General features: G+C 42.5%; 1 protein-coding gene across 2 annotated transcripts; it reads right to left on the reverse strand.

The window, feature by feature from the left end:
* Window positions 1-2,014: 2,014 nt before the first annotated feature.
* LOC131242198 (uncharacterized) lies at window positions 2,015-12,413 on the reverse strand. Of its 2 annotated transcripts, none has more exons than XM_058240689.1 (6): window positions 11,990-12,413; window positions 9,061-10,637; window positions 3,587-3,781; window positions 3,349-3,500; window positions 2,425-2,932; window positions 2,015-2,317 (listed from the first exon to the last, which is right to left on the reverse strand). In XM_058240689.1, exons 2-5 carry the CDS (start codon window positions 10,601-10,603, stop codon window positions 2,477-2,479), a joined length of 2,346 nt encoding a protein of 781 aa, XP_058096672.1. In that variant the 5' UTR covers window positions 10,604-10,637; window positions 11,990-12,413; the 3' UTR covers window positions 2,015-2,317; window positions 2,425-2,476. The 2 variants fall into 2 exon arrangements, with proteins under 2 accessions (XP_058096672.1, XP_058096671.1); XM_058240688.1 differs by having other exon boundaries at window positions 9,061-10,643.
* Between the last annotated feature and the right edge of the window lie 1,528 nt (window positions 12,414-13,941).

Genomic DNA, 13,941 nt, shown 5'->3' on the forward strand with positions numbered 1-13,941 from the left:
AGCTTAACTCGACTCAACTCGGTTATGCTCGGATTGAATTTTTGAGTAAGGATATATAATATCTAATCTACCCAGTCACCCAAAATATGTTTTAAAAAAATAAAATAATAACCCCAGCGTCCACTCTCATCTTGGCCATTCACCTAACCCTAAAAACCTTAACCCCACTCATCTCTCTCTCGCCATTCTTCAACATCCGAACAAACTGGTGATCACTTTCCTCTCCTCTCTTTCTCATCATTATCTAGTGTTCGACCGGCTACTAGTCTCCTTCCTCTCTTCTCTCTCCATTTTTCAGCGTCCATACAAATGATCGACAACTGAAAGGTGAGTCTTCTCTACTCCTCTTCTCATCCCATCAATCACATTGCATCTGCCCTTCGGCCGGAGTGTGGTGAGTGGCGAGTAGTGTCCGTCTAATTAGCGAACCCTACCCACTCGAAAACTCGAACTTAAAACTTAGCTCGAAAACTCAAATTTAAACTCGGCTCGAATTGGACCCAGCTACTGATTGAGTCAACCGAGTTGCTCATCCAACCTAGATGACCGAGCTGAGCCAAGCTCGAGCTGAGGACTCTAGCTGGCCGAGTTAAGCGGAGCCAAGCTGGGCAAAGCCCGGCTCCATTCAACTTGTGTTGTCCATGGGAGCCCACATGATGTGTAGGCTTGCAAACCAAACTGGATTAACGCTTCCTAAGTTCAGGTTGGGCTGTCAAGATCCTTGGATTGAGACAGGGTTGGAAAACTCCAGTTCGATTTCAATTTGGGTATGGTCGGGTTGGAAATAATCACATGTATTTAGGTTAGGGTTGGATTGGATGGGGTCACGTCAGGTTGGGTTCGGTCGTGTATAGAAGAATTCGGGTTAGGCTTCTCAAGTTTGTATTCGGTTGAGCTGGGTTGCGCGTCATCTAAGCCTCATCTCAACTAAATAGGGTCAGCCACGTGAATCATTTTCTGTCAGTCCACTCTATCAAGGGCCTTAAGTCAGACCACACACATATGGAACAGTTGAAAATGAAAGTACCCAATGATCTTATTTTTCAAAAACAAGTGTCTACCGTCTCAAGACGACCAAACCAACAGCTTGACCTAACTTGAATTCTAACCTGAACCCAATATTTAGTCATCCGTGCTCAACCCAACTCCAATCTCTTATAGATATAACTTGAGAATATTCCCTGTTTTGACGTCATTTTGATCCAAACGGTAGTTGGCCACCTTGTGCATTTGTGTGCACCTTGCAAACCTCTATCTCATCTCCTCTTCAGCAAAATTGGCTCTAAAACACCAACTTCAGAAAAATAAAATATAAAAAAACACCAACGGATTCATCTTCACTGAGTCGAATCAAGGCATGAAACCTCCTTTTTCGAAAATTCCCCTTTGATTAGGCAAGTCCAAATGGGCCCTAAGGTCTGTTTGGATGCACCCTCCAAGGGGATATTCGACGCATAAACTCCCTTTTTGAGCCAAACTGGAGTTTTTGATGTGCATTTGGATACACTTCATGAGCCCCCGTTCCACCATCCCCACCAATCCCACTGCAACAAAATAGGCGCTACAATGCAAACCATTCCCATTGGTTTTCATTGAGTAGACCAAAAACGCAGGCTTCAAACTCCAGCACAAATGTGTCCAAACGGTCCCTTGATAGAGTGAAGGATGGCAACTGGGGAAGGGAGGCATAAAATGCCTTGGGAATGTGAGCCTTAAGAGAAACTCTAATCCAGAACAGTGACATCCATCCTCCCAAAGAACCATCACATCCGTCCTCACATTCATTCATTCTATTCAAAGAACCGCGGTTCCAGAACTGTGACATCCGTTACAGCCATTTATTCTGTTCCAGCAATCTCCGTTCAAGAACCTTACCTGAAATTTTCATCTCATATGGATCTCACCCTCGTGTGCATGGTAATAGAGGCAATAAATCCATGGTATAAAAATGGCTGAAATACCCTTATCTTGGTTCTATTCAAAGAATCTCCATCCCAAATATGGTGACACCCAATATAGTGACATCACTTGCGTCATTCATACAATTCAAAGAATCTCCAAAATAGAACAGTCACATGATTCCTTTACTAGTGTTAGAGGATTAAGGCAAATTCAAAACCCAAAATTTAGTGAGTACATAATTCAATTTTACAGAGCATAGTTCTAGATAAAAAGAAAAATAAACAAAAAATCAAAATCCCTATTTCCTTGCAGAAAAGGTTCCCAAGCTGCCAATAACAGGGGCTGTCCCCATCTGGATGATTGCAAGACTCCTCCAAGTGCGGTGTGGAAAACCTTACTTTTTGGTGACCTTGATCTGTTCAGCATGAGCTCACCAGGGTCATTTCCAGCTTTACACAAGCATCAAGAGCTTGCAAAGACAACATTAAAAAAATAATAATAAAGAAGAAAAGGTAGCCTCACCATCATGAATATCAGCAACTTTTCTAAACTTTCAGGTGTAACAGCTCAGTCCCTACTCCATGGGGCTCCTGCACCGTGAGGCAAGTTTCGCAGCGACCTGTTCTTCAGATAATGGTAAGTAATAGATCCGAGGAGTGGCTCTGGTTTTCTTGAAAAGATCATCGAGCGTGAGAGTAGGTGGGTCAGGATTCTTGGGGGGCGACGATGGAAGAGGTAGTCGTTCCCTTGCCGGTGGTAAACCGGACACCGGCAGGGGAGGCGGGGGAGGCAGTGACTGATTTAGTGAATTTTTTCGTAGGAAGGGCTGTTGGGGTTGGAGGGAAGGGGTTGAAGGTGCAGCAGTTGGGGTGTGGCTGGGAGCAACTGAAGGCTGGGGAGGAGCTTCCATGCGGGTCTTCGCTTCTTGGGGGTCCACAAAATCAGCTGTAAGGAGGTGTCCTCCATTTGGAGGCCACTGTAGATTGTACAAAGCATTTCGAGTCTCCACAGCTTCTTCCACTGAGGAGTACTGCATGAAGCAAGACTTGAAGTTCATCAGATGATAGAAATTCAAATATTAACAGAACAAACCTAAAAACTGCAAGCTTGGTGTCAGTTATATGCTATTATGACCTTTCCCAGTGCCTTACAGCCAGTTTGGACGGATCACAGGGGCCCATGTTCACTACATAATCAATCCACTACCGTTTCTGCAGGTATCATTCCCTGTCTTGGAAAATCCATTTTTTAGCACCTTCCAGGAAGAGTCCCACAAAACAACTGGATAGTACTGAGCTGGCAAAGGTGGGGCCTGCGTAACTTGGGAAGATCTCTCATTGGGGTGTGCCCAAAGTAATGTGGCTGTGAAGCCAGATTGTTCCAGAACCTTAAGGTTTCCAAACAGGTCCACCATTTGAAGGTTGCATACAGGAAGAGTGAACATACCATTACATAGCAATGGGTTTTGATGTGGTCCATCCAGAAACTACAGACAGTTCCTGTTTTTGCCAGAAGCTCCTGCACAGCCTTCAGAGTGAATGGACGCAAAAAATGGTCAATCCTCAGGGAAGTTGTGGGAGTTTTCTGCGACGGCGGAACTGCCAATGTAAAAGCAAAAAACACTTTAGTTGAAAGAGTCTCAGCAGATATCCAGGGATCTGAATATCAAATCACAAAGACTTACCGATGCGTTCCTTTGGGGCATCTCTGCTGAGTGTAGAATCAGACCTGGTGAAAACGAGATTGGGAGTAGACTGATCTGCTTCCTTAGGTGTGGTAGAAGGTGTCCGCTTAGAGTTTTGCAGTTCAGGAACTTTTAGTGTTTCAGGATTCCATCTGCGCTGCCTCTTTGAAGGCTCATTGTTCCCAACAGCTCGATCTGCACAGATAGAGACGTTAACTTCTTTTCTTTTCTTTTCTTTTCTTTTTTTTGAAAGGTAATAATATTATTAAAACCAGAACCGAAAATAAACAACAAACAGCACAGAAACGAAAGAGACACCCTGGACCTAAAAGAAAGAAAAAGCAAAAAAGATAGGGGAAAAAACCTAAACAAACTAAAATACAACAACAAAAGCCAGTGCTCACACTGGACAAATCCCACTAGCATCACGGGGCCCAATCTTGCATGAATTTGGTAGCATGTCCATTTGTTGGTTCAAGGTAATATCTGGCCTTAAGATTAATAAAGCTAAATGTGAACTTTTTAGAATCCACGTTTCTCAGGACCTAGCTTCTCAACTGGCGACATCTTTTGGTTGCAAGTTGGGCTCTCTTCCAACAACCTTCCTTGGTCTTCCGTTATGTGTGGGGAAAACCCATTATTTTTGCGGGATAAGATCATAGAGAGGATCCAAGGTAGATTAAACACTTGGAGGGGTAAATCCTTGTCTTTGGGAGGGAGACTAACTCTTCTCAAAGCGTGTCTCTCTAATCTTCCTGCCTATTTTATGTTTTGTTTCATTGCCCTTCATCAATTATGCATAAAATAGATAAAATGAGGAGAGATTTTCTTTGGCAAGGTGGATCAAAAGATAGGGAATTCCATCTTCTGAACTGGAAGGAAGTGTGCACGCCAGCTTCTCTTGGAGGAGTGGGGGTTAAGAGACTTGAGCTGGTTAATAAGTCTCTTATGGGAAAATGGGTGTGGAGGTTTTTCCAGGAAAATAATAGTTTGGTGGCTAAATATGTCCCACACTCACAAAATCTTCAATAATCTATCGCCCTTGATCTTCTCTAGATCGAGTCTCATTGTGGGTAGTGGCAAAAGAGTTTGCTTCTGGACTAATCCTTGGATCCTTGATCAACTTCTTAAAATGGTATTCTCGGACCTCGCCATCCTATCCTTGGATATCAACATTCTGGTGGCTGATTGCATTTCCTGGCATGGAGATGAGATAAACTGGATACCTCCTCTGAGGAGGGATTTGAAGGAATCTGAGATAGATTCCCTAACATCTCTCCTCTCCCTATTGCAGGATGTCAAGATCGATAAGGAGTTGGAAGATAGTATGCGCTGGAGGAAAGCAGCCTCAGGAGTATTCTCAGTTTGTTCTCTTTATGCTGACCTCGTAAAGGTGGGAGACAATAACCTAACGGCTCCAACGTCGACGGTATACATAGAGATGTTAACGAGTTTGATAAAACCCAAGGTGACTCCCTCCCTCTCTCCAAACAAACCTTGATCCCACTGATTTTACAATCTTTTGTTTTATCATTGCTGTTTCTAATGGGGAAAACAAATCCAAACGTCACCGCTTCTAGAGAAAAAGATCAAACACTTTTTTTCCCCTTCTCGAGAGTGATTGAGATTTTATTAAAGAAAACTCAAAATGGAGATATAACAAAAAGATAAGCCAGCCCATCACCACAGACTGAACCAGCCAAGCATGATTAAACTACCGATGCGAAAATCGCATTACATGGGACTACAAAGAACTATGATCAAATACCATAAAGTATAGGACGAGATGCTCCTTGTTTTGCCACCTCATTTGCATCTCTGCTCCCATGTGAGAATAAGATTTGCTTTCTTCTACATAAATCCCACACCTCTTATATATTATTGGCTGAATACCAGGAGGCAAGGACTACTAACTGATGTAGCCCACCCGATTGCAAATTTAGAATATAACCTTCCACTAGCTGGGAAAAGGCAATCTTAAACAGGAGCTTAACAACTGGCAGAAGCACCGCGGCCTCTGTAAAGGTTGAGTATTGGACTCCACCAACCTCAAAAGCTTAAACACATATGGCCCACCCCCACCTTCCACTTTTGGTAATTACATATTGAGGAGACCCAAATTGGATTTGTTAACTTCCTTTCAACCATTTAAAAAGATGACACAGATCTCAAAAGCTGGATGACATTCAAGATCAGTTGCACAAGCTCACTTTTAATTTCATCTACCAAGCCATGTGTCTCATACACACAACTTTTGTAGAAAAATAGAAATAGGAATTTCGATTTTCTCCAGAAGTGAGTGCGTATTGAGGTACCAGTCCCCAGAAACACAAGTTTTACTTGCACCCACATTAGATTATTGGAAGAATTGGCCAACAAGACATAACTCAGCCCTAAGTATTAAAATTAAAACAAGAAGCTGAAAGTAGTAAGGCATGCCAAGATGAGAAAACTTTGAGAATTTATCATTATGTTTAACAGCATTGGAGTTACAGTCTTACATAAGCAGCGTCCATCAACAAAGTCCACAAGGCAGAAACAGCAAAAGGCAATATGAATCCAATGTTTGAGGTCATACCAGATCCTTAAAATTTTTTTTTTTTTTAAGATAAGTCATATCAGGTCTCGAGTACAATAATCTCAACGGGCAGCACTAGCGGGCTGAATCTGGCTCCTACAAAGTTTGTGTTAGCTGGTGCTGTGGGATGCAACGTGGTGTTGCTCCCCACCGAAATCATGGGGATGTCATTGGGGGTGGGAAGACCGTTGTCTGAGGCTTGCAAATCTACATTGGAGAGATGCAATAAAAAGCTAGCAGCCTGGAAGAGCAGATATTTGTCTTTAGGAGGCAGAATAACTCTTATCAAAGCAGTGTCAGCTAACACTCCCATCTACTTCCTCTCATTGTTCAAATGGTCATTTAAGATTGCGGATGAGATCAAATCCCCTACAGAAAGGGGGGGAAAAACCTCTGGAATGGTGGACTTAATTGCCACAGATATCATTTGGGAGCTTGAAAAGACATTTGCAAGTCAGTGAAAGTGGGTGGTTTGGGTACGAAACACATCAGGCACATAAATGTTGCCTTGCTTGCCTAGTGGTGCTGGAGAATAGGAAAGGAAGATTTACCTATCTGAAATCCATTCTGCTTGCCAAGTGTACCATCTCCCCAAATGGCTGGGATGTTAATATTTGTAGCCATAGAGATTCAGCTATATGGCATGCAATCTCAGCAGCCTATACTGGCTCTCTGAGCAACATCAGATATAGAGTGGGGGAGTAGAAGCCTGTGTCCATTTCTGGGGGGAATGTTGGTGCACAGACAACTCGCCGAGATCTCCTTTCCATCGCTTGCCAAACCCCCGTTGTAGGCCCCACTTCACATGGGTCCCACCTCACAAAGGGCCGCCCACCCCAAGTGTGCTCCAACTTCACACAGGCCACCCCACTCGAGCTTGTGTGAAAATGCTCCTGCATTAATTACTCTTGGTGAAAAGTCTCGAATACAAGACATCCTGCTCTGATACCACTTTTGACGCAGGACAACTAACTACTTGCTCTAAAAGTACGAACTGATAGAGTGTGATGAATCACCCCCGACAAGGAGTCTTGAACATAAGACATCCAACTTTGATACCACTTTTGACGCAGGACAACTAACCACTTGCTCTAAAAGCTCGAACTGATAAAGTGTGGCCAATTAATCCCTTTATCTCATCTCCCAGGTCAGGCCCTTGGCCGAACCCTCCTCGTGGACCCAACTTCACATGGGTCCTGCCTCACGTGGGCCGTCCACCCTGAGTGTGCCCCCGTTTCATACAGGCCACCCCACTCGAACTCGGTATGAAAATGCCCTTGCATTAAGCATATTGGTACTCTAGAAGCAAATGGCCTGTTTTCTTATCGGTCTTTTGTTTATTCAACATTGTCAGGTAAAGGTTTATGATCTAATGGGCAAGCTGCTGTTCGGTTCAAACCAACACAGGTCAAGGTGAAAGTTTTCTGTTGGATAGCGTGTTTGAACAAAGTCTTATCACTGGATCATCTAGAGCACAGGGGCCATTCATTCCTGAACAGATACTCAATATGCATTTCGACAGAAGAAGATGTGCCACACTTATTCTATGCCCTTTTGCATCGTGCATATGGTCCTTGATTTTCAGTATTTTGAGATTGCCTTGGTGGTTCCAAACTCTGTTTTCAAGCTGTTCAATGGATGGTGGGAATCTTGGGGAATGGGGACAGATCGGGTGTTTTTATGGAATTTGTCTATAGAAGTGGCCATGTGGTGTATCAGCTCAAGAGGAACATAAGAATCGGGGAGCTCTCTTCTATCTAACACTTTTGTCAGTCGGGAAGGAAGAAAAGGACTGTATGGAACCTTTTCCCTTTAGCCATCTTATGGGCGATCAGGCTAGAACACAACAATAGGACATGAACCTCTTATCTGGGTCAGGACTTTCTCAAAGATAAGAGGATGGTAGTGGAATGGGACAAGGCTTCTAATATGCCTGTACAGGAATGCCTGTGGAAAATTCTCAGTCTAGCTGGGATTTTGTCTTCAATGTATTAATCAAATGATTTCTCATCATCCCTTTTGTATCTTTCTCCCGTTTTGTTTCTTAAAAATTTTGAGTTACCCTTCACAAAAAAAAGAAGAAGAAGCAAGCTCAGAGGAAACGACTGCAAAGATAAATTTTCATTTATCTGAATGGAGCAAATTTGACAAGGCTCCAATGGAATCCCTGTCCAACTTACTCGAACCAATTAGACTGCTCCTATTTCCTGTGGATGGAGGCCGGTGACACACTCTGAGATTTGGCGAAAGCCCAAAGATGGCAGTATTAAGTTAAAACTTTGACGCTAGTTCATCCGGAAGCATGGGGCTTGTCAGGATTTGAGGACTTGCAAAGAATCATCTAGGCGAAGTGCTATTTGAGTTCTGTGAGCTCTTGGGTATCTGGGGCTCTGGATACGTGTAAGTGGTTGCTTTTTTGCAGGGTGTTAGATTGGTAGTTTCCAGTAACTTCTGCAATGCGATTATTGAAGGGGACTTGAGTAACACTCTGAAATAGATCAACAGGGGATGCCACCTTAGGGTGTTTCTGATCTCATTGAGGAGGCAGTTGATCTATGTCCAGCAATGATAGTTTCCTTTTTGCTTATCTATCGATCAGCAAATACCAAAACTGACCGTCTGGCCAAGGAGCACAAATCCAGAGAGTCCATCTTCACGAACCAGGTCAAGTATCATCTAGCATCTGTGGACCTCAGTTTTCATAGCCCATGCGGTGTTCCTACTTCTTTTCTTTTGGTGCTAATAATATTATTCCGTTCATAAAAAAGGTAATATGAAGCCTTCAAAGGAAACTATTATGTTCTGAGCCAAAACATGTAGAACAGATCCTAAAAGAAATCAGAACAAAGTATTTACAGGAAAAAAAGGGAAGAAGAAAAAGAAGAAAGTTGAGTACCTTCAAAATTTCTTTTCTCAGAAGAAATCTCCTGAATATTGTCCTTCTCAGCAATAACATCCTTTTTCTCGGAAGAGAACCCAATCACCAATGCATCAAAAGGACTTCCCTCTTTTGCAACATAAGATTCATTGACCTTATTCCTATCAACAGCTTCATTAGAATTATGATTGGAATCCATTTGCTTACTCTCGAATATATCCTCTTCCATAGAGTCTTCGCCTGAGCTTCGGTCTAAGTTTAATTTTTCTGGGAAGCCCCCATCCGCATTATGATTTTTGTGGCTGGGGTCCAAATATGCAACATCACTGTCATCAATTCCTTCTACACAGTCCTTGTTCTGACATGACTCTTGAACATCCAATGAATGTAAATCGCCACCAAGAGGAGGAACATTGCTGGAGGATGGTTTCACCATCTCCTGCTTACTAAATTTTATTTCTGAATGGAAATTATCAGCATTTAAATTATCCTTTAGTTCATTCTTGTCATTAATTAACACAGTACCAGTAGAAATTGACTCACACTTTACTTTGCCGACCTCGGATACCTGGTTAGTTGGATTGGAGGCGTTGAGCATGATGTCTTCAAGTTGAGGCTTCGAATCCTCCTCAGGTACTTGGTTATATGGATTGGACAAGTGGTGATTGATGTCTTCAATATGAGGCTTTGAATCCTCCTCAGGTACTTGGTTATATGGATCGGAAATGTTGAGCTTCAAGTCTTCAAGATGAGACTTTGAATTCCCCTCAGGTACCTGGTTGTTCGGATCCGATAAATTAACATCTTCAAGAGGAGCCCTCAAATACTCAGATGTCTGATTGCTCGAACTGGACATGTCGATCTTGACGGCTTCAAGCAGAGGCTTTGAATCATCCTCGGATACCTGGTTATTTAGATCGGATGTGTCAAGCTTGATGTCTTCAAGCTTAGATTTTGAATCCTCCTCGGATATTTGGTCATTGGGTTCGGGCATGTTGAGCTTGGCATTGTTGGGGTGAGGCTTGGAATCATCATTCCCCAGCTCAGGTTCATCATTCCTTGGCTCTTGCCGGCTGGATTGTAACTCAGTTGCCACATTCTGGTTGGTTGTGATACACTGTTCTGTTGAAACTGAAACAATGACTGTTTCCTCAACCAACCCATCTGTATCAACATTAACCAATGATTCCTCATCTTGAACTTTGCCGCCTTGATGAGCCTCGGCATTGTTATTATCAACAGCAACCATGGTGATCTCATCATCCACCTTTTCACCTCTGCTCTTAACAAATTCAACACCATCTTCTACAATTTGAGTACCAAGCGGCTTAGTCTCCTCGCTGTCGTAGTTAACCTTGGGTTCAGATTCAGAATCGAACCCATTACCCAATTCTTCATTGACAGGCTCCCTCTCACTGCGAATTGCTTCATCCAACCGCTTCACCAAATCCTCCTTCAAACCCCTTGTTGGAATCTTCCGTCTCCGCAGCTCCTCCCTCAGCTCCATTACTTTCCACTGATCAATGGGCCGGTCATCAAGCACTGAATACTGCAATGACATCTTCACTTGTGCCCTAAAATCCAACCAGATTCGTCTTCACCTAGTCATCAAAGTACATCCAATCCACATAAGCCAATTAACCATCCATATAATACCACAATAGAAATTTGAAAAAGAAAAAAAGAAGATCTAGAAACCACATCGAGACCCAACCAAAGAACTGCCACCATCAAACCCAAGCAGACAATTCAGTGGAAGATTTGGAAATCAAAACAAACCAAATTTCCAGGAACTAATGAGTTCTGCACAAAATGCGAACAGAAAATCCAGCGAGCGATTAAAAAAAGAAAAAAGAAAAGCAACACAAACCCCACAAAGAATTCAATGTAATATATCATAAAACCAAGCAAAAGATTATCTACGAACAATTGTGAATACAAAGGAGGCAGGGAAACCCATGAACAAAATAAACTTACAGAATCCAAAAACAGAGATAATCAAAGCCTAAAATACTTAGGCTCTGTTTGGTAGACTTCTAAAAATGAGTTGGTCTCATTTTAGTTAACAGAAATTATATATTGCAGATCTTGATGTCTAATGCATAATGAGTTCATGTCAACAGTTATTATGTACTGGAGATCAATATCTCTGATACAAAATTACCGTTAACTAAAATGAGATCAACTCATTTTTAGGCTCCTACCAAACAGAGTCTTAGGGATCAAAACATACAAACAGAAAATTATAGGAAACAACATCAGAGAATTTTAAAAATTCCAAATTTCGGGAAGGAATCGACAATGCAAGGAAAACCCAGTGCAATAAAAATCAGTAGTCACCAAAGTCCTTGGGAGCTTGGAAAATAAAAGATAGAAAGAGACATTTTCATTGAAAGTTATCTTCCAATAAAGCATTTGCACAGAAAACAAAAAACAGGGGGAGGCAAGGAATTTTTTTTAGGACTTTCCCTATGAGAACATATTCTTGGAAAATGTTTTCCCTAACAAAGTGAGCTCCAAATCAGGAAAAAAAAATGCCATTTTCCTGCAAAGCATTTTCTACCCATATGTTCCAAGCTCCCAAACAGGCCCCAAAGACACATAAAGCAACAGATCAGATAGGAAATGAATGAAATTCTAGAGACACATTAACGACATCAGTGGAATCCAATCAGAATATCCAGCAAAACACGCCCCAAAAAAACTGATGAATAAAAACTTCTAAATACAAAATTATGGGAATTGGGCGAATTTTCAAATTTCATTACGATCAAAATATTAAAAGAACCCCAGAAAAAAAAAAATCCATTCAACAACCAAGAAAAGAAAAGAAAAGGAAAAAGGGCAAAAGCCCCAGAGAGAGAGAGAGAGAGAGAGAGAGAGAGAGAGAGAGAGAGAGAGAGGAGAAATAACAGGATTGCGAGAAGGAACGAGATAAAGAACTCACCAGGATATCACTCGATCCTCTGACAGCACCACGGAGAGGTAGGTCGATTCGGAAATCCTAATTCCAGAACAGAAAAACATGCATTAGACAGAAATCAAAACCAGAAACCTTTGGAAAAAACAAACACCAGCATTGGCTCCAGAGGAGACGAAACGCCAGAGCTCTCGATTCCTTCTCCTTTCCTTTCCTTTACTGAAATCGAGAAAAGAAAAGAAAAGAAAAGAAAAGAAAAAACAACGAGGAAAACGAAGAACAGAAACTGAAAAAAGGGGAGAGAAGAGAAGAAAGAGATAATGGAGAATGGCCCTTTTTCTTATATTAGGGTTTCCTCCGGGCAATCGAGCTTTCGATAGCTAGATGCGGAAGGAAGAAACAGATGGAAGGGGAATGGAATGGATAAGAGACGCAGAAAGGAAACGATACGCATGGAGAAAATGGACGGCTGTATCATAAGTCCTGGTACAGCCACTTTTTTCCCGCCAATGTGTTTTATACTCCGGTGGAGTGTGACGGATGATACGCAGGCAGTTAGAAATTGCTTACGCAGCATATAAATAAATCAAATTAAACCGTCCAAATTGGGGCACCAGTTTAGATGCATCATCTTTATTGGGTTATCTAAATATTAGATTACTGCATTTATGAACGGTTAGAATTAACAAATAGCCAGCGGTTTTATTTCAAAAAACAAGTGTCCACGCATCAGAGGTCAGGTCTGTTCGATTAACCTGGTTTCAATACTGTAACTCAAGGCCGGTTTAATTTGGGTTGGCATAAGCCATATGTATCATTTCCAAGCACCTGCGTATCAAGTGTTACACCCAGTCCGAGTATCATATAATCCATCATGTCTTACATGCAGCATATCCTATCTGCACTAAAGGTGCGCTCCCGGACGGGAATCTTCTGCAGCAGTCCGTGCAACAAAAGCTCCGTGGGGTCCACTTAAATGTGTGGCCGGCTTCCCAGGTTCAGATCAAGGACGTGAACCTAAAAATCAGGCTGATTCCGGGAGTAGGCCACAGCTCAAGGAAATAGCAAGGGATGGGGATGGCTGCCATTGGTAGGGGGCACCCAAGTTTTGGCTAAGGAAGGCTGATATTTGGGGTTTACCTTCATCCAAGTGGGTCCTACCCTATGAATGGGTTGGATGACATGCAAACATCATGGTGGGTCATAGGACTGTTTCCTGTCATGTGGCCCACTAACTTTTAAATCTGAATCTTCGGGCTCAAGTCCTGCACAAATATTTAACCTTTTGTCAGCATGATTTTTTGGGCATCAAGTCCCCACATGCATGAATCGATGTCACACACATCACAGTGGGCCCCCACTATTCTTCCTTGAAGTTAAGTGGGGTTCTTGCAGAATGGACTGCAACTGATGAGCAGACGACAGATTTTTGGTGTAGGGAATTTACAATTTGGGGCTACCCGATGAACAGCCTAGATATGGTCCATCTCACCTCTTCCAAGAAAGGAAGTGCGTCCCAAGTTTCTCTCATCCTGAAAATTACACTCTTTTATCCCTCACTCATGATTAGAGTTGCTACTGGGCTAATCGAGGCCTGCCCTGGCCCACCCTACTACACAAGCACTTGATTGATTTCAATGGGCCAGTGGCCACAGTTGACCCTAGCCCGACTCTAGTCCTCTAATCCTAGACTTGGCCATAACTGGCTGAAAGGCCCTAGGTTGGACCGGAGGTTTGAAATAGTCCAATTTAAGTTTTCTTTTCTTTTTTTTGATCGTCCATATATAATGAGTCCCCATCATGTAAATGAATCATTGAAACATGGCTTGGATCCTAGAGTTTTTATAACTACAGGTGTAGTGAAGGGAAACGGTGACAAGTGTCTTTAAACAGTCCCCTTCTTTTATATATGCTCGTGATCCACTTGATGATTGGGCTGGGCCCAACCAGGCCTGGACACGGCACATAGATTTAAGGCA

The sequence above is a fragment of the Magnolia sinica genome, chromosome 4, assembly GCF_029962835.1.
Source record: "Magnolia sinica isolate HGM2019 chromosome 4, MsV1, whole genome shotgun sequence".
In the NCBI taxonomy this organism is placed as follows: domain Eukaryota; kingdom Viridiplantae; phylum Streptophyta; class Magnoliopsida; order Magnoliales; family Magnoliaceae; genus Magnolia; species Magnolia sinica.

Coding starts and splice junctions, on each gene's coding strand:
- LOC131242198 (XM_058240689.1), bottom strand. CDS start 10,603: ATGTCATTGCAGTATTCAGTGCTTGATGACCGGCCCATTGATCAGTGG. Junction 3,782..9,060: donor TGAGAAAAGAAATTTTGAAG/GTACTCAACTTT, acceptor CTATCTGTGCAG/ATCGAGCTGTTGGGAACAAT. Junction 3,501..3,586: donor TGCCCCAAAGGAACGCATCG/GTAAGTCTTTGT, acceptor TTACATTGGCAG/TTCCGCCGTCGCAGAAAACT.